Source organism: Lontra canadensis, unplaced genomic scaffold (assembly GCF_010015895.1).
Source record: "Lontra canadensis isolate GAN:19392208 unplaced genomic scaffold, GSC_riverotter_1.0 scaffold11, whole genome shotgun sequence".
In the NCBI taxonomy this organism is placed as follows: Eukaryota; Metazoa; Chordata; class Mammalia; order Carnivora; family Mustelidae; genus Lontra; species Lontra canadensis.
The window spans coordinates 2789512-2808722 of NW_022631005.1; the positions used below are offsets into that span (position 1 = coordinate 2789512).

The following is a 19211-nucleotide window of genomic DNA, read 5'->3' on the forward strand; positions in this document are numbered from 1 at the left end:
AAAAAATTAGACAGAAGGCATGAGCCATCTGGGGAATTTTAAATTGTTTTTAAAGAACTTTTTAAAAAGTCCAGAAAAATCATCCTAGCACTTTATAGCCTCTTTTCCAATGTATCAATTCTAATTCCCATTCTTTACAATTTTAGTTATATTTTAAAGATTCTTTCCTTCCTTCTTTCAGAGAGCTTATTAATAATTGTATCAGGTGAATGTATTTTTCAAAACAGCAATTACAACTGGAGGCAGAAAAAAAGTCAAAAGCTACTGTAATCAGAACATCAGCTCTGCCTGTTGCAGGAACCCCATGGCATTTTTATAAAGAGGCAATACTCTCGCAGAATCTTCCTTCCTCTGATGGAGACAGGGAATTATTCTGGCTAGATCCTGTCCAGGTCAAGCCCTTCGGCAATGTCTGTGAAAAAGCCAAATCAAGAACCTGTTTGGGATGCGCTGAAAATACGATTACGTTCATAATAAAAATTAAATCCCTCAACCCTTAACAACAGAAGATTTATAACACCTCTGTGCATCATTGAGATTCTAGGTACACTGAGGTTTGATTAAGTCGTGAATGAAAACAAAGGGCAGAAACGTTGCTTGCTGTTGCAAAGAGAAGCTCAGTGTGATGTTGCCACATCAGGTTTTCTGTTTACCCCTAAGGCTGGTGCAGCAATGACTTCAAAGTTTGATGGTGTCTTTTTTTTTCTTTGTCTTCTTCTTTCCTTTCTATTTTTTCTCCCTCCAAAGATGTTGAGCAGCAGGCTAATGGATCCCCAGCAGGGTGCAAAGACAGCAGAAAGCACGGGAATCAGATGTCAATGTGTTCCTTCAAGATACCCTGCTAGGACAGAGCCAACTAACCAGGCTTTAGTCTCCTCTTGGGGCACACGCTCTGATGCTTCCCTGCCCGTTCTCGACTTCCTATATGCTTCCTGATTAAAATGCTGTCATAGATAAATCATGACTTCTGCCTGTGAGGACCATTTTCCATTTTCTTTAAAGAAAAGTTTGGAGCCATCAGATTAAAAAGATGAGCAAGTTCTGGAGAATTATATACTCACATGTAAATATATGTATACAAGTGTGTCGTATTTCCCAACTCCATAACTAGTCACAGATCTGGGTGTGTTCTCTGCATGCTTCTTCCCTATGCACTGCTTTGTTGATATACTTTTTTATATATTTTCTCTCAGTCACTTCTAGTCAATCACTAGGTTACTTAGGTCACTTCCTAATGAATAGATTTTAGGAGGACTGGAGGAGTTAGCCTGGTTTTCCTTCACCATAGGAACCAATTGGCTGGAAAATGAAGTTGTCTCAGAGATGAGTTTTAATTTTAAATGTAGCGGGCGTCCAAAATGTAGTTTGTGGGAGTTCCCACCTAGGCACACAAATGAGTAGCCCTTCAGGCGCCTGGGAATAGTGATAATCTACCCCCAGCTCAGAGGGACATAACTCAGCAAACTGAAATGAACGAGGAAAGTGCTTGAAAATATTCATAACTGACAAACACAACCTTTTCAAAACCACAAAGTGAAACCAATTTACTCGGTGAAAGCCAATGAAGTTCAAAAAGCAACTTATGGAATGGGAGAAGATATTTGCAAATGTCTTATCAGATAAAGGGCTAGTGCCCCCAAAACTATAAAGAACTTATCAAACTAAACACCCAAGAAACAAAAGACATGAACAGACATTTCTCCAAAGAAGACATACACATGGGCAACAGACACATGAAAAGATACTCAACATCACTCGGCATCAGGGAAATACATATCAAAACTACAATGCTATACCACCTCATGCCAGTCAGAATGGCTGAAATTAACCAGTCAGGAAATGACAGATGTTGGCGAGGATGCAGAGAAAGGGGAACCCTCCTACACTGTTGGTGGGAATGCAAGCTTGTGCAGCCGCTCTGGAAAACAGCATGGAGGTTCCTCAAGACGTTAAAAATAGAGCTACCATACGACCCAGCAATTATACTACTAGGTATTTACCCCAAAGATACAGATGTAGTGACCTTCAGACACACTGCACCCCAATATCCATAGCAGCAATGTCCACAATAGCCAAACTATCGAAAGAACCAAATGTCCATCAACATTGACAGATGAATGGATAGAGAAGATGTGGTACACACACACACACACACACACACACACACACACACACACTGGAATATTCTTAAGCCATCAGAAAGAATGAAATCTTGCCATTTGCAACAATGCGGATGGAACTAGAAGGCATTATGCTAAGGGAAGAAAGTCAGCCAAAGAAAGGCAAACACCAAATGATCTTACTCATATGTGGAATTTAAGAAACAAAACGGGAAGGGAAGGAAAAATAAAATAAGATGAAAACAGAGAGGGAGGCAAACCAGAGAGACTCTTAACTCCAGGAAACAGACGGAGTTGTTGCTGGAGGGGAGGCGGAGGGGACGGGGAACTGGGAGACGGGCATCCTTGTTGTAATGAGTACTGGGTAGTGCATGCAACTGATAAATCATTAAATTCTACCTCTGCAACTAATAATGCACTATATGTTAATTCCATTGAATTTAAATAAAAAATTCAAAGAAAAAAAACTGTCCTAAAACCATATTTGTATCTACTGCTCAGCTGCCTCTTCACCTACTTCCAAATTTGATCCGTATTCTGCCATTCAGTCCCCTGCCAGTGCTTCGGCTAGCTTCCACCCTCCCTAGAGGGCATCTCTCCACGCTGCTTCCCCCCAGCACAGGCATTCGTTCCAGCTCTCTCCACAAGTATCTGTTTGCCTAGGGCGCCACATGAGGCTTCTTGCCACCCAGACTGCTCCACCTCGAGATCAGGGCCCTGGCCATAAAAAGGAAAGTTCTTTGTCTCCTATATACTATTCTGTATTCTTTTGCCCTGTGCCCAGACTGACCTAGCAAGGCCACCCTGGATTCCTGTGCTCTACGATTCAGACCAGGTCATTTCAGATCAGTCTCTTTTGGGGATGCCTACCACCTGCATATTTCCCCATGTGTTTTCTATCCTCTCAGACTCTTCATTATTACACATTCATGGTCAAGACCTCAAATTGGCCTGTCAGCGACAAGAGTTCCTGCAGACATTTGCCTCAACGACTAATGTCACATCAATGACGTTCCTTGCTTGGTGAATTGTCTTGTCAAGGTTTTGTATCTTTGTACTGATGGTGATTACTGCCCACTGACACATTCCATTTCATTTCGGGAGCTTGACAGTTAATGTCAGCTTACCCACTTAAATAACAGACAAGTCCCAACCCCCCAACTGCATGAAATGGGGCAAAATAGGGACTCTTGGAGAGGATACTTAAAACTGCTTGACAAAGTTTCAGCTTGAGGGCTTTTTTGAAATATTGGTTTCAAAGACTTACTCACAGAAGTTATAATTTACAAATAAAATCTGTTTTTATTTTTTTACTTACTAATTTATTTATTATTATTTCTTAAAGATTTTTAAATTTATTTTAGAGAGTGAGTGAGGGGAAGAGAGGGAACAGAGGAAGAGGGAGAGAGAGATCTTAAGCAGAATCCCCACTGAGAGCAGAGCCCAACGTGGGACTTAATCTCACAACCCTGAGATCATGATCTGAGCCAAAATCAAGAGCCGGGTCCTCAACCGACTGAGCCGCCCAGGTGCCCCTCTCTGTTATTTTTAAAAATAAGTGATGATAATCCATTAAAAAATGAGCATGATTTTCATGCTTTGTTAACTAAGAAGATATTGCAGCAGAAATGAACATGAACTTTTATAAACTTTTCCAAAGAGCTCCTCCACATTCCTCTTCACAATGCCAAGATTCTATCATCAGTTTAATAAGAAAAGATTGTGGAAGAAATGTCTAACAGAGGTGGAATGGGTGGTCGAAAGGCTACTACATCAAAGCCCAAGGCCACAGATGGGTGAAGCACAACTCTAGCTTGGTGGGAGTGTCACTTAAAGTGTTTGTAACTTAAGTTTCTGTGGATAAAAATAGCAGACGTATCTAATCTCACAGAGAAGTAGTAAAGTGAAACAGGTGAGGAAAATCAGGAATGAAAGATAATCTGATGTGGTAATGTTACTCCCTAAATTCTGGGAAGTGCTGTTTCCAGTTTAAATTCAAGCAGCTTCCTTTTTAACCTAAAGATTTCAAAGTATTTCAGAGGAAGTATAAAATAAGCCCAAATGATTGTGAATCAGTACCCAAACAATGAAATTAGCATGGAAAAGCACATGAGAGTGCTTTCCAGAATTTACTATAACTAATCACATAGGAAGGATGTGTGGACTTTGGGTCCATTCCACAGTAGCTTTGCAAACTAATACTCAAAATTCATCAGTCATGCAATTACAAGTCTTCATCCTCCTAAACTTTACCCACAGTAAAATGAATTTATTCATGGTAAGAATTCATCCCATTTATTGCATAACTGTGCACAGGGAACGGAATAAATTACAAATAGTTCTACATGGATAGTCAAGGTGAATTTGGCAAAGCAAGATATATCTGACCTAACAGCTGTGGGCTTTATACCTAGGGGCCCAATAACAGAGATCCAAGAGGAGTAAGGATGGGAGGAGTGGACAGGAAGAAAAGGGAGTTAAAATCCTCTTATAATACAGTACACATCACTCCTGATTTTTTCACCCAGTTGTTCATTATTAAACAGAAGAACATTATGTGCCATTTAAAACTAAAATAATCTATTTCATTTATTTTTTAAAAATTTTTAAAAAATATTTTATTTATTTGACAGAGAGAGAGATCACAAGCAGGCAGAGAGGCAGGCAGAGAGAGAGGGATAAGCAGACTCCCCGCTGAGTAGAGAACTGGATGTGGGATTCCATCCCAGGACCCTGGGATCACGACCTGATCAGAACATGACCTGAGCTGAAGGCAGAGGCTTAACCCATGGAGCCACCCAGGTGCCCCTAAAATAATCTATTTTAGATTATATTAAAACCTTGTCTCATTTTTATGGTATCATGTATTTAATGGTTAACATAAAACAAAGAAATGAATTTATTTTTGGTGTTTATAGTCACTAAAAAGTTACATTTCCATCTTCGAGACAGTATTCTAGATTTTTTTTTCTTTTTTAGCGTAATGTGACAGGACTCAGCAGCTCCTAAAAGTACTAAAAACGAAGTAGTAGATAAGCCTGAAACTTAATGGTTGTGAGGTCCTTAAAAAACAATACTGTGTTTTTAATGGAGTTGCACAGGGTGAGAAACTCCAGCGGTTTTACGTTCCCTGCGTGTGCTTCTCAGTCTGAAGTTGGAAAAGCAGCTCAGTCTGATTGAGCCAGGTAGGGGGTAAAGAACTCGCCAGGTTTTACACATGAAAGCAAACGCTTAGTAGTAGAATTAAAAGCCAATGTACACTGAACTGTTGGTGTTAACCGAAGCCAACCCTGATCTGTACTCAAAATGTGAAGCGTGCACATTCAAAGCCGGTGACACTTGTCTCCTTGCCAGGAGCAGGGGCCCAAGACCCAGACAACAGAGCAGGAAGGCACAGCGCACCTTGCTCAGAACGTAGTGCTCAGCCTTTGTCACATGCATCTCAGAGAGGCAGACTTTGAAGATGGAAGGTTCTCTGAAAACTCTGTGGCCCAGACCATGGGGCCAGGCCAGAAAACCACGTTTCATGGTTTCCTGGAGCTCTTGTGTCTCACATGATATTCACAGAAGTAAAAGAAAAATTGCAAAAAAAAAAAACCAAACAAACAAACAAACAAAAAAAACGAAAAAGAAAGAAAGAGAAAAAGGAAAAGGAAAAGACCCCCACAGTCAGATGTTAGAGAAATGTGGAATGAATCAAGGTTAAGTGTGTTTCTTTCCTAAAGGACTCTCTGAGCCTTCAGGTTCCCTAGTTGTGGGGCCTGAGGGCTCTCTTTGAAGAGATATGTATTGGGCTGTGGCTCTGGGTCCTTGTGTTCCCTGGGACAGAGCTTGGGAAATACTGAGATAAAACATGATTAACCCTGGTTTAGAGAGGAGGGCCTCAAGGCCCATGGACATTATGTCCTAGAAGGAGAACTTAGGCCTCTGGCCTCCTGGCACCAGCTTTTCCTAGGAGACAGTTAAAACCTGAGAAGAGACGGACCACAGCCAGAGTTCTTAGCAATGCCCATATCCTGGAGGTTCTCGGAAGGCTCAACCTTCGTGGAGTACATATGCCCTTCTCTCCCAGCTCAGTTGGGACACGTGGGCCCTCCCAGATCCTGATTACCTGATACAAAGGCATACAGATGCTATCAATCCACTCCAACTGCAATCGGGGCAGTTCATCTTTCCGGTTCCGATCAAAAATTGCCTAGAATCAGGGAAGAGAAGCTTGCTTTATTACGATGGAGTAGTTTACAGGTGCTTTGTCAAACACTTTGCCACAATGATCCAATTTTTACCAACTGAACAATTCACAAATCACAATCAGTCTTTACATGTACTTTTTTTTTCTTTTATCTATGATGAGAAATAAAGTATTTTCACCTCTTTTTATGAGATTTGTAAGCGAATTTGTTTGAACTTTATAGCACGCAACTCCTTGGGGCCAAAATCTGCCTTCAGATATAGGTAATGGCCACTAAATCAAGTCTTCAGGTCACTGGGAATTGGGTACAAGTCAAGGGGAAGGGGATAGGTTTTATTGCCACAAAAGTAATGCAGGCTTTATTTTTATAGTGGAAGAAGGTGGAATAGATTAGAAAAGATCTTTAAAGCAGTTTGATTTTAAATAGAAACTATTTGTGTTAATTTTTCAGGGTGGGGTTTTGGTTTGACAACTCTATGTGTTTCTCAACAAGGTCTGTCATTAATAAAATCCTGAGCGTTTATCTATCATGGGATGGATGATGTGGTAGTTACCCATTCTCACCTCCTTCCCAGCCTTTAAACTTCGTGATATGATAATGTTTGGAAAATTTAGGTATATTTTTCAAGAAAAGGAAGTGACATATGTCTGTTGGGAAGACATGAAAAGGGAACGGATCAACTGGAATTGGGGCTCACGTGGGTTCTTGAACAAACAACGGCCAGTTCTGCTCCATCAAGCATGTCCCTCTGTCTGCTCTCCCAAGTCGGGGAGAGTCAGGTCAGGCTCTAAGAAGCAACATTTCCCTGCATTACTGTCTTTTTTAAAAGATTTTTTATTAACATATAATGTATTATTTGCCCCAGGGATACAGGTCTGTGAATCGCCAGGTTTACACACTTCACAGCACTCACCATAGCACATACCCTCCCCAATGTCCATAACCCAATGCATTACTGTCTTAAAGTAGGTTAGGTCTTTCCTCTATAGAGATAACATGTGACATCTGCATCATTTTTGGCATTAACATAGGTCACGAGGGCAGATCCAAGGCATTCCCTTGGTCTGGAGATGTTGAAAAAGCCAGCATCCTTCGGACTTATGAATGAGGGTGGGAGTGGGTAGAACAGAAATCACGAGCTGCTGAGGCTCACAGGAAGACAAAAGGGCGATGCTGAGGGAAATCTCTCTGAATCGGGGAGGAGGTCACTGACTCCCACAGGCTCTGCTCGTCTTTGTCTTGCAACGTGAAATGTGAAATACCAGGAAAGGGGACCAGGATCTGGAGAAGACTGACGTGTGCCAGGGGGAGGAAGGAATGGATCTTGTGAGTTGCAGTAGTCTTTGTTTGAAATGTTCCTTTAAAAATATTATTCTGTTACTCAATCTTGAGCTCTCAGAGTTGTCTGAGCTTTTCTTATTTACTTAAATACTATTTCTGGTGCACAGAACTATTTTTGGGGGCAGGGGTTCAGTTCACAATTGGTTGTGCAACCATTACTACAGTCAATTTTAGAACATTTTTAATCACCCCAGCAAGAAATCCCATACCAATTAGCAGTCGCTCCTCATTGTCCCCCAAATTCCTAGCCTTAGGTGACCACGAGTCTATTTTTTGTTTATATTTTCTGCACCCTCATATAAATGGAACCGAATGATCCGTGGTCTTCTGTGATGGGCTTTCACAGAGCATTTTGTGTTCAAGATTCCTTCTTGCAGCACTCAGCAGCTCTTCATCCCTCTTTCTGGCCAAATGATATTCCACTGTATAGTTACACCCCATTTTATTTATCTGATCCTCAGCTGATACGCAGTTGGGTCATCTGTACTTTGTGGCTCTGGTGAGTAATGCTGCTGAGAACGTTCATGTACAAGTTTCCACGTGGATGTATGTTTCCATTTCTCTCGGGGATAGACCTAGAGGCAGAACTGCTGGGCCACATGCCCAGTCTAATGTTTCATATTTCCTGGAATTGCCAGTTTTCCAAAGCAGCGGCACCGTTTTACGTGCCCACCAGAAGTGTACAAAGTTCCAATTTCTCCACATCGTCCTCAGCGCTGGCTCTTGTCTGTCTTTTGAATTAAAGCTGGTCCCCACGCACCTGGGTGGCTCAGTGGGTTAAGCCTCTGCCTTTGGCTCAGATCATGATCTCAGAGTCCTGGGATCGAGCCCAGCATCAGGCCCTCTGCTCAGCAGGGAGCCTGCTTCCCCCTCTCTCTCTGCCTCTGCCTGCCTCTCTGCCTACTTGTGACCTCTCTCTCTCTAATACATAAATAAATCTTAAAAGGTCCCCGTGAAGTGCTATCTCACTGCAGTTTTGGTTTGCATTTCCCTGATGATGACTGATGTTGAGCATCTTTTCATGTGCTCATGGCCCATCTGTATATATTTTTGAAGAAATATGTATTCAGATCCTTTGCCCTTTTTAAACATTGGGTGGTCTTTCTAGGAGTGGTTCATAATTCTCTATATATTCTAGATGTCAGGTCCGTATCAGATATGATTTGCAAATAATTTCTCCCATCCTGTAGGCTATCTTTTCATTTTCTTGAGAGTGTCCTTTCAGATGCAGTGTTACATTTTAATGAAGTCCAATTATCTATTTTATTTTTCTTGTGCTTTTGGTGTCAGATCTAAGACATCACTGCCAGATCCAATCCAGAAGATTTACACTCTGTTTCCTTCTGAGTTTTCTGTAGTTTTAGCTCTTACGTTTAGGTCTATGATCCACTTTGAGGTGATTCTGGGGTTCGGTGAGAGGGGTCTGACTTGACTCATCTGCAGTGGATATTCTACTGTCCCTGCACTATTTGAAAAGGCTATCCCCACCCCCCCTACTGAATTGTCTTAGCATCCTTTTGGAGATCATACTGTAAGAGTTGATTTCCAGACTAGTCACTTTTCAATAAATGTTTTTGAGTGGAGGAAGTGTGAGATAACACACTGTCCTGTGCTTTCCTTTTATAGCATTTTGCATCTTGTAGTTGATAATGAGTGATTATTAATTTACTTTCCAAGATTTTATTTATTTATTTACTTGAGAGAGAGAGAGCATGTGGGAGAGAGCAAGCACAAGTCGGGGAGGGGAAGGCAGAAGGAGAGGGAGAAGTAGGCTCCCCTCTGAGCAGGGAGCAGATGTAGGGCTTGATCCAGGACACTGGGATCATGACCTGAGTCAAATGCAGACGCATAACCACCTGACCCACCCAGGTGCCCCGAGTGATTATTTACTCAATATCTCTATTTCCCATCCATTGACAAGCTTTGGGGAAGAGCAGAAGATGGAGCCTTGCTCATGGCTGGATGCACAGTGCCCAGCTTCATGCTGGCTACCTGGAGGTGCTCAAGCATGTTTTATTAATGGACTCACTGCTTCCACTATTAACCCTTTGGTTACTTTAATGACCTTTAGGACCGTGACACTTAATGGAGTCTCCCAGACAATTTTCTTCCTAAATATCAAATACTAACAGACACAGCTGGTGTCACCTCTAGGTGCATGCATTTCCAGACATCCCTGGAAAAAGACTAATGAGAAATAGCCCTGCCATAGCAGCCCGGAGACTGTCAACACAATGTTAAGTAGGCTTTTGTGAGGAGAGAGTAGCATTTAGTGCTATGCTTCCACTGCAAAATTAGTTTCATTTACGTCTTTGGAGAAAACCTTACCTGAGCCTCCAGACAAAGGCTCCTTAGTACTGTGTCACTGCGCCTGCCAGCTCGCCAATGCTGGCAACTGACTCAGATTTTTTTTCATTTAATTAAATGACCTGTGGTATTGCTGCATTATAAACCCTTCAGAGGCCTGTGAAACAGTTCTTTTTAAGTGGGAGAAAGATTTAATTTGAAAAATGGGTATATAGCTGAGAGAAATAGGGGTTGTATGAGGTTTTACACTTTAATGATGTATCCCAATCTAGTGTCTTTATTTTTATAACCAAATCTGGTGACCACCAAAAAAGAGGAAAGGGAGGTTTTGGAAACAGTATCAATAGATGTCGCTTTGGAAACTAAAATACTGGGTGAGGGTTCTAACCAATGTAGTCTTCTGACCTTTCATAAGTAAGCAACTGATTAGGAGTAGTCAACATTTGTAAGGCTCTGAGTTCTGACTTTAAGCAGGTGACATTGTTTAACTAGAAGCTAGTTCTGGTGCCTTTCCTTGAAAACTTGAAGATCTTATAAATAACTCGAAATGTTCAAAAGTCAGTTGGCAGGAATCCTCAGAAACAGACACTCTTGACAACGGACACGTTCCTTGAGCCGTGCTCAATCTACCGAGCTGGCTTTCCAACACTTTGCGTCATTCCTTGAGTTGTTGGGTGATATGTTTTTAACTAACCCTTCATTATGAATAAAGAGGCCACCTCCTCATTGTAGGTGGTGATGGAAGCATTTATGTCTTTTGTCTTGTTTGAGTAAAAACACCATCATCCTGAGCCTACAAGTAAGCATTTTCAAATAATAATCGAATGGACAATTCCATTGAAAATGGCATTTCAGTCAACAGACCTGAGAGTTCCCCAAGTGAAACTTTTCATTTTGCAAACAAAGAAAAGAAACAGACTTGAAATGATTTGGGTTTGAGATTTTGGAATGTCTGAAATTTGAAAATAAAATCCAGAACATCCGTTATCACTATGGCTGTCCATTCTAGCTGCCCGAGGCTGAACAGCTTGCCTTTGACTTTTGTTCTACATTTCTTTCTTTTTTTTTTAAAATATTTTATTTATTTATTTGAGAGAGACACAGTGAGAGAGAGCATGAGCGAGGAGAAGGTCAGAGAGAGAAGCAGACTCCCCGTGGAGCTGGGAGCCCGATGCGGGACTCGATCCCAGGACTCTGGGGTCATGACCTGAGCCGAAGGCAGTCGTCCAACCCACTGAGCCACCCAGGCGTCCCTTGTTCTATATTTCTAATCCAAAGTGGCTACTGACCACATATGAAATGCCAGGACTGGGCTTTGAGCTACTCAAATGTCACTCTGCACGTCCTCCTTCATGCCTACTTGGCCCACTGTGGGAGCTCAGGAAATACTTAAGTAGCTCCCTACTCTTAATCAGAAACCTGGGAATAAGAGTGTTTAGATCCAAGTTTAATTAAAGTTTTAAACTTTCAGGAGTGCTTCCTTAAATCCACTTTCAAGTTGTGATTTGGAGTTACTTTCGGAAATATCGTTCCGAAGGGTAAGTGTGTCACGTTAGAAGAATGAACTTACTGAAGGAGTGAGTTTGAGCTCTGCCCTCTCCCGATCTCCTTGTTCAAAGAACTCACTGGTTACAAGTTCAGCCACCTGAAACATATAAATATTTAATGTACGGTTACGTGTGATGTAACATAAGACTCAGAAGTTATTTCTGCCCTCTGTGTATGGTGCTGATCTTCAACCCAGAAAATAATTTAAAAAGCTTTTGAAGAAATACATGAACATTTTCTGTTTCAAGGTATTACAGACTTTAATCAATGAAACGGATTTCCTTCTAATCAGAAGAACTTGTACAAGGCATTTTGAGATGCATGCTAGTAGACGATCGCGGAGAGTACAGATTGCATACTCAGGATGAGGCACTGGGTTGCCGCCTTCAAAGTAGGAAATGTTCCAACTGCAGAAAAATGAAACAAATAATGCCTAATAATATTTTTTGTTTTTATAATATGATATACTTGTAATAATAATTTAGCCAACTTTTGGTTGTTTCTACATAGATTCTTCACTTTGTTGCATACTTTTATCTTAGCTTGCTTTCATTTGCCTCCCCCAAACTCTTTACTGCCTTACCCTACTGATAATTGCATGCACTCTGGAGAAAGATAACCCCAGGGCCACCTCTGCTTCTTACTGGAGCAATCAGCCAAGGGCAGGACTAATGCTAGAGTGACTGTTCATCTCAGGTTTTTCTACAGTGTGTCATGATGCAGTTTGAAGAATGTTGTTCTGGTCTTCAGACTGTCTTAATCTAGGTACATAAGTGTTCATTTATGGTAGGTTCTGCTTGGTACAAGCACAATGGAATTGGTGGATCTACCCTGAATGGGTAGATTTTTCCAAAGTAAGAACTTCTATTTTTCCACTTTTCACCAATTAGCATGGATGATCTGAAGTTGCCCATTGATCACTGTTAAGCTAAAGAGAAGCTTCTCCAAGCCCCATGCTTCCAGTGATCACTTGTGGGAAGCATAATGATATGGCAGGTAAGTGTTCAACAAGTATTTTCAACAACACTATAGTGTGCATCTAGGAAATCTCTGAGATGAACTAGATGGATTTAGAAAATTTGAAAGAGCAGGAAAAAAAAAAAAATCCCAGAAAACTCTATGGCAAGAAGATTTGGATCCCCAGACTAGTTTTTCCTCTATTCCAGGCTCTTACAAAGATGATGTTCTAAGGTCTGGAAAAGGCTAAAATGGTTTCAGTTCAGTCAAGTGGATAGAATCAAGATAATTTACCTAACTGTATGTCTCAAGAGATTCTGCCAACCATAAATCATAACCATTGATAAAGCATAAAAACAGGGGTGCCCGGGTGGCTCAGTCATTAAGTGTCTGCCTTTGGCTGAGGTCATGATCCCAGGGTCCCAGGATCGAGCCCTGCATCGGGCTCCCTGCTCACTGGGAAGCCTGCTTCTTCCTTTCCCATTCCCCCTGCTTGTGTTCCCTCTCTCTCTGTCAAATAAATAAATAAAATCTTTTAAAAAACAAAACAAACCATAAAAACATCTCTCTCCGTCTCTGTCTCTGTCTCTCTGTATCTCTCTCTCACACCCTCCCCACAAACCCCTGCCTTGAGACTAGCAAGTATGTAGCTCATTTATAAAGAAATAGAATATCTAGTCAGTTCAGATTTTAAACATTTCTAATAAGGAATATGGGTACCTTCTGAAAATTCAATAGCATAAAACTAGTAGAGCTGGCTCAGTTTTTCTAGGGCCTGATTCCCTTCTCTGTCTCTAGTCTTTGCCACTACCTTTCCCATTAGCACTCCAGACCTCTCTCTCTGTCTCTGGCCTTCCTGAAAGAAGAAATGGTCCCCTAAGGGCCTGGCCTCATTTATTCAGCTCCCAGAACACTACCTCAGATTGCTCTGAGGTGGGTCTTTTGCACTAAAGAATACAAATGTGCACATCAGATCACCCCAAGGTAGGAGTCCTGCATAGGTCCATAGCCTCTGGAAAGCAAAGAAATTAAAACAAAATCCTGTCCTCCATCTTTCTAAAGTGGTCCTGGCTATCTTCCCTGTGCTTTTTAACGGCTCAACTTGTACCACTGTTTCATTTGTACTTAAAAACCCAATCAGGAACATTAAGTAGCTCCTGATTGAATTTTTTATTAAAGAAGGAAATTGAGATGCTAATCAGGCCTTGGGGGATCACTGGGGAAACCCACATGTGTGTGAGGAAGGAGGGTTGGAATAGACACCAGTTAAAAAAAAAAAAACCACTTTGCAAGGAAATGTTAAAAAAATCAACATCTTGGAAATTAGAAATATATCTATATTTTTAAAAGAAGTTTCCATTGTTTTTGTTCAAATGTTTCGTAAAATCCTAGAAGTAAGTATGTTTTTGAAAACACTTTAACCTACTCGATTTGCAGACAAACACAAATGAGATCTCTAATTTAGAGTTGTAACAAGATTTCTGATGGAGATGTCTGGAAAAACATGGTTTTGTGTTTTATTTCCCTGAACTCTTGGGTCTCTGCTCTTATCAGCAGAACTTCGCATCTTAAAAATAAAATATTATTTACGTCAGTGACCAAGAAGACCACCTTCAAGTAGCCAATGGGTCTCCCAGGTTGGTCTAAAATACCAATGCAGAAACTCTTTTTCCTTCTAAGGACTTTCTCCTGTCTTTTTCTTGCTCCCAAGTGGGCTAGTGCTCCTTTAGTTGCTGACATGCATTTCACTGGGGTTTCTGAGAGGCCTGGCATACCATACCTCATTCCACTCTGTTTCCAATCATCTTCGTTCTTCCCTGGTCCCCTAAAATTCCTCCCACTCTCCACTCCTCCGCTTCTTTCCATCCCAATCACAGTGGCCACCCCCGCTACTACACTTTTCTCCAGTACCTGGAAGATACCTACTTCTTCTCTGTTCCCCAACTTTTACTGTAGGGGAGCCATTGCACACCGGGGCAGCGGAGAGTGGGCAACGATGTAGAAATAAGCTACGCAGCTGTGCAAATTCTTCCCGCTTAGTCTGCTTTACATAACTTCAGATGTGTCACACTAAGATAAAAGCCGAGGCTCGGCTGGAGGAGAACTATTTCCTGGAGGAGAACTTTGTAGGAAAACCACCCCATCTAATCTGGACTGTGACAGGAGCAAAGAAATGAGCTTTTCTTGGAGTTAAGCAACTGAGATTTGAGAATATACTTGTCACTGCAGCATAGCCTACCCTAGTTTTGACTAACACAATAATCAGCGTGGAAATGAGATGCTGCTGTTAAAAGAAAAAGACAGTAAGAAGGAAGAAAAATAAGAAGACCCTATGTGGCATCAGCGTGGGGTTCAGGTGTTGGACAGTGAGGAAACATTGTTGGAGGCTGTGAGGATGATGGCCCACATTCCACAGCGGCAACAGATTTTGTACAATTCTCACTGAAGTAAAGCAAATAATGTATCTAATGAATTTACAGCCTTAGGGAAAGAGAATGGCAAGCGAATGTTAGTAGCATGTGATGATTGCTATTGACTATGTTTTGCTAAGTATTATAAGAAGTGAGCTCAGAAAAGGATGGACAGGTTTATCTTCAGGAATGAAAAGAAGAGAGAGAGTCACAAATTCAGAGTCTTCATCTTCAGGGATGAAAGATAAAGCTGCTTTTTAATCCCAAACTGTAAAAATAAAAATTAAGATACGTTTTGAATGACAAAGGCTGATCAAGACTCAGCCTTGTGGGGCACTTGGCTGGCTCAGTGGGTGGAGCATGTGACTCTTGATCTTGGGATTGTGAGTTCAAGCCCCAAGCTGGGTGTAGAGATTACTTAAAAATAAAATCTTAAAGCAAGCAAGCAAACAAACAACTCAGCCTTGAAACAAAAATCAAAGGTAGGGTCAGTACACTCATACTTAAGAACTCTGAATGAATTAAGTGGTGCACAGGTTATCCCTTCAGTTGTACAAATTGGCCCAGAGAAGTGATTTTACTATATGATTCTCTCACTGGCACTTGTTAGGCCCTGACTGCTAGGAATTGGGTCATGGAGGAGGAAGAAGGAAGTACATATGTTATTTTTCTTTGTTCTTGCAAACAAGGAAGCAAAGAGAGCAGATCTAAGAAGTCTGTCTAGAATAAAACTGTGGATGTGGTTATTGGCAAATGGAAATGACTAGAACCAAAGACATAAGAAACTGACTAAATGGACAAGAGAGTTTGATGCCATAACCCCCATAGGAGAGTGACTTCTTAAAACCTAAAACAGACCTTGGGTCCTCAACTTTCTTTGGGTGGGAAACATGTTGGAAAACTGCCTGACCTTTGGATATAGTCAAGGAGGTCAAGGGAAAAGGATAATTTCCTGGGATAGATCTAGTGGTCATGAATTATGATGGTTGGGGAGCATCTCACAGAGAACCAGAGCCTACTACAGAATGGACAGCCTCACAGTGACTGCCCAGTGGGTTTCTGGAATTACTATGGCCCCCTAACTGTCAAATGCTGGCCATCTCTTTCCTTTCTGAATGGGAGTATTCTATTTCATTGTTTGGGTGTATGTCAGATGCTGTGTTTGGGGTGTGTGTAGGACTTTAAATCCAGACCTGATGTAGAGACTGGGATGAATTTCCCAGAGATCCTGGCCTTTGAGCTTGATACCATGACTAGTGGGACATTTGGGTCATTTCCCTTGGGAAAGGCTGAGTATATTTTGCCTGCCAAAGGGAGAGAATCACACTTTTGGTGATTAGAAGGGCAAACTGTGGTAGTCACATTTTCATTAACTATTTCTGGCTTTCTACATTCTGGGCATAGAAAAGGATCATACTTCCTAGTTGAGTAGGGGCTTCTAACAAGTTCTGGCTGATGAATTTCTTGCCAGTGCAAGGCAGTCTAGGGCCTCTGTTGGACTGATCCAGATGGTAACTGCTCCTTCCGCCCCCGTCCAAAACAAGGAATAGGACCAGCTGACCCTGGAGGCACACGTTCATGAGCAGTGCGTTGTTTTAAGCCACTGAGGCTGAGGGATAACAGCACATTTTGCTGACACACTGGCATCATTTAAAAATGCTGATTGACATATCTGGTGTGAGACAATGTAAGGCTCTGTCAAGAATGAAGGCTTTGGAGCCTAATCTGCTAGGAACTGAATACCTAGCCATACTGCTCACTAGTTCTATCACCTCCAGCTATCCTTTCTAGGCTTCACTTTTCCCATTTGTGAAATAGGGGTAATAACTGTATTAGTTTTTCTGAGTTGCCAGGCATGAGCACAAACTTGGCGGCTTAAAACAAGAACTGGGTTGCCTGGGTGGTTCAGTCGGTTAAGTGTCTGCCTTGGGCTCAGGCCATGATCCCAGGTTCCTGGGATTGAGCTCCATGTTGGGCTCCCTGCTCAAGGTGGGAGTCTGCTTCTCCCTTTCACTCTCCTGCTCCCCCTGCTCATGCTTTCTCTGTCTCTCTGTCAAATAATAGATAAAATCTTAAAAAAAAAACAAAACAAAAACCAACAAAACAAAACAAGAATCTATTCTCTCCTAGTTCTGGAGATCAGTAGCTCAACAGTAGTTCACTAGACAGAAATCAAGGTGTTGCCAGGGCCATCGTCGCTTGGGAACCTCTAGGGGAAAATCTGTTCTCTGTCCTTCCCATGTTCTTGTGGCTTTCACATTTCCTTTACCTGTGGCCACATCGCTCCACTCTCTGCCTTGTCTTCACATCCCCTTCTCCTCTTGTGAATGTGTAATCTCCCTGCATCTCTCTCTTCTAAGGACGCCTGTCATTGGATTTAGGGCCCAGCTGGATAATCCAGGATAATGACAATGATAACGATTGTCATTGACGTCTTTAACTTCAGCACATCGGCAAAGACCCCTTTTCCTTCTAAGGCAATGTTTACAGGTTCTAGAAATGAGAATCTGCTATCTTTGGGTTGCTATTCAGCCTACTGGAGTAACTGTACCTAAATCAAAGGTGGGGGGAGGGGCTTTGAAATTAGATAATTGGATATTAGACAGTCAATAAATATTAGTTATTGTTATACGAATCTATTTTATTTTCCTTAAAATGTTGAGACTTAAGATACCAAGTCACTATTTTAGACACCACACAGTAGGTGCCTCATAAAATTAAAACATATTAATCTCCAAATACTATCAGGAACCAAGGATCTTAAACTGTGTGGTTACTGGCTTGAAAACTATTCTTGATCTAAACTGAAACGTTTGGCAGTGAAACCACATAGGTAGTAAAGGCATGATTTTTTTTTTTTGTACAAATTAAATGTGGATATTGCACACTTTGGCCAAAATGATCTGATCTCTAAATAGTCTTTAAAAAGAAAAATAAAATTTCCTTTTGACCTCCTTGGTTTCTTTTTTCTCTCTCTTTTCTTAGAGAAAGGCAGACCTTGTGCTAAAACATGATTACCTATTTTAAAATGCTACTTTTGAAACTCTTGCCTTAGGACATGGTCAATGCATTATCTGGATTTAGAATGTTAAAAAAATCTTAAGAGAATCAGGCACATTACGACTCAGTGGAAGCACGTTAGAGAATGACCGTGCAATAAAGTATGTCTGGCCCAAGCCTCCTGCTATTTTTTACACCATGTTAATACTGATGCAAATTGACTAGGGCTTCAGTGCCCAGGAGTTGGGGCTTTGGGAATATTGCCCACCCCCCAACCGCCCCCAGTCCCTCCTCTGCCAGGCCCTGCCATTAATCACTACTTGCCTGTCTCGAGATCTCCCACGGTTTGGTCACGGCTCCAAGGTCACAGGCTGTCATTAACATTGATCTGAAAAACAGAACCAAACAAAACAGCCTGAATAATCTTTTGTTGCATTCCTAAACAAACCCGTCCTAGATACATAAATAAATAAAAGGGGACCAAGGCCAACTCACACACGTCTTTCCCTCAACAAGGGGAGCACTGTTTACAGTCCCCATGTTTAGCATCTCCATCATGCCGCCACTGCTTAGGACAAAGCTCACACACAGCCTCGGCTTCCCTTTTGTTATGTCTGCGGTGGATCAAGGGAGGAAAAGCACTGCTTGCTCTATACCTGAGCTAAGCAAGCGCTACTTAAAAAAATCCCTAATGGACAACACGTCTTATTTTTAACTAGTGGCAAGGGAATCAGCATATAATACCAGATACATAGCTGACAAATCTTCACCAACTTATGGCTGATTGATGGGAATGGACGGAAACCTACAGCAAAGAGGCAAGGCACCCGCCACCATAGGAGCCCCTTCATTTCCACCTGCTCTGCTAGCTGAGATTTACTGGGAGAGCCACACTGTTTCACTCCAGTTTATTACCTGGCTGCAACCATGTTTTATAAGCCTTATGAAGAAGAAACATATTCCGCTGCAGCTTTCATTCATTCGAGCAGCTACGAAAGCACGGGAAGATCTTTGCCCCTTTGAGGGGCAGATTTCTACTGGCTTTAACTAGAATTCACCCTGAATCACGGATATAGAAACACAGTGAACAATTTCAATTGTGGGTAGCTCTGGTGCTTATCATCTGATGTGGTGGGGAGGTGGGAAAAACAAGGCGCACCCTTTGTCCGAAACTTGCTTTCTTTGTACTGAAGCCAGCAGTACGTGATGAAAAGCGATGAAGGATTGGAGTCAAGAGACCACATCTCGGTCGGCTCCTTTTGGAAGAAAGCGGTGTGTTGTTAGAGGTCAGGGGGCTGTCCTGATGCCGGGTGTTAACATTTCATAACCCGCCA

The 19211-nt window shown here is 41.7% G+C and overlaps 1 protein-coding gene across 1 annotated transcript in view; it reads right to left on the reverse strand.

The window, feature by feature from the left end:
* PDE11A (phosphodiesterase 11A) overlaps nt 1–19211 on the reverse strand; it is a 381258-nt gene that overhangs the window by 24367 nt on the left and 337680 nt on the right. The window contains exons 17-19 of the mRNA XM_032855980.1: nt 18202–18265; nt 11532–11606; nt 6232–6315 (exon numbers count right to left, since the gene is read on the reverse strand). Of these exons, the coding sequence (XP_032711871.1) occupies nt 6232–6315; nt 11532–11606; nt 18202–18265 (223 nt within the window). The remainder of the gene's footprint in view (nt 1–6231; nt 6316–11531; nt 11607–18201; nt 18266–19211) is intronic.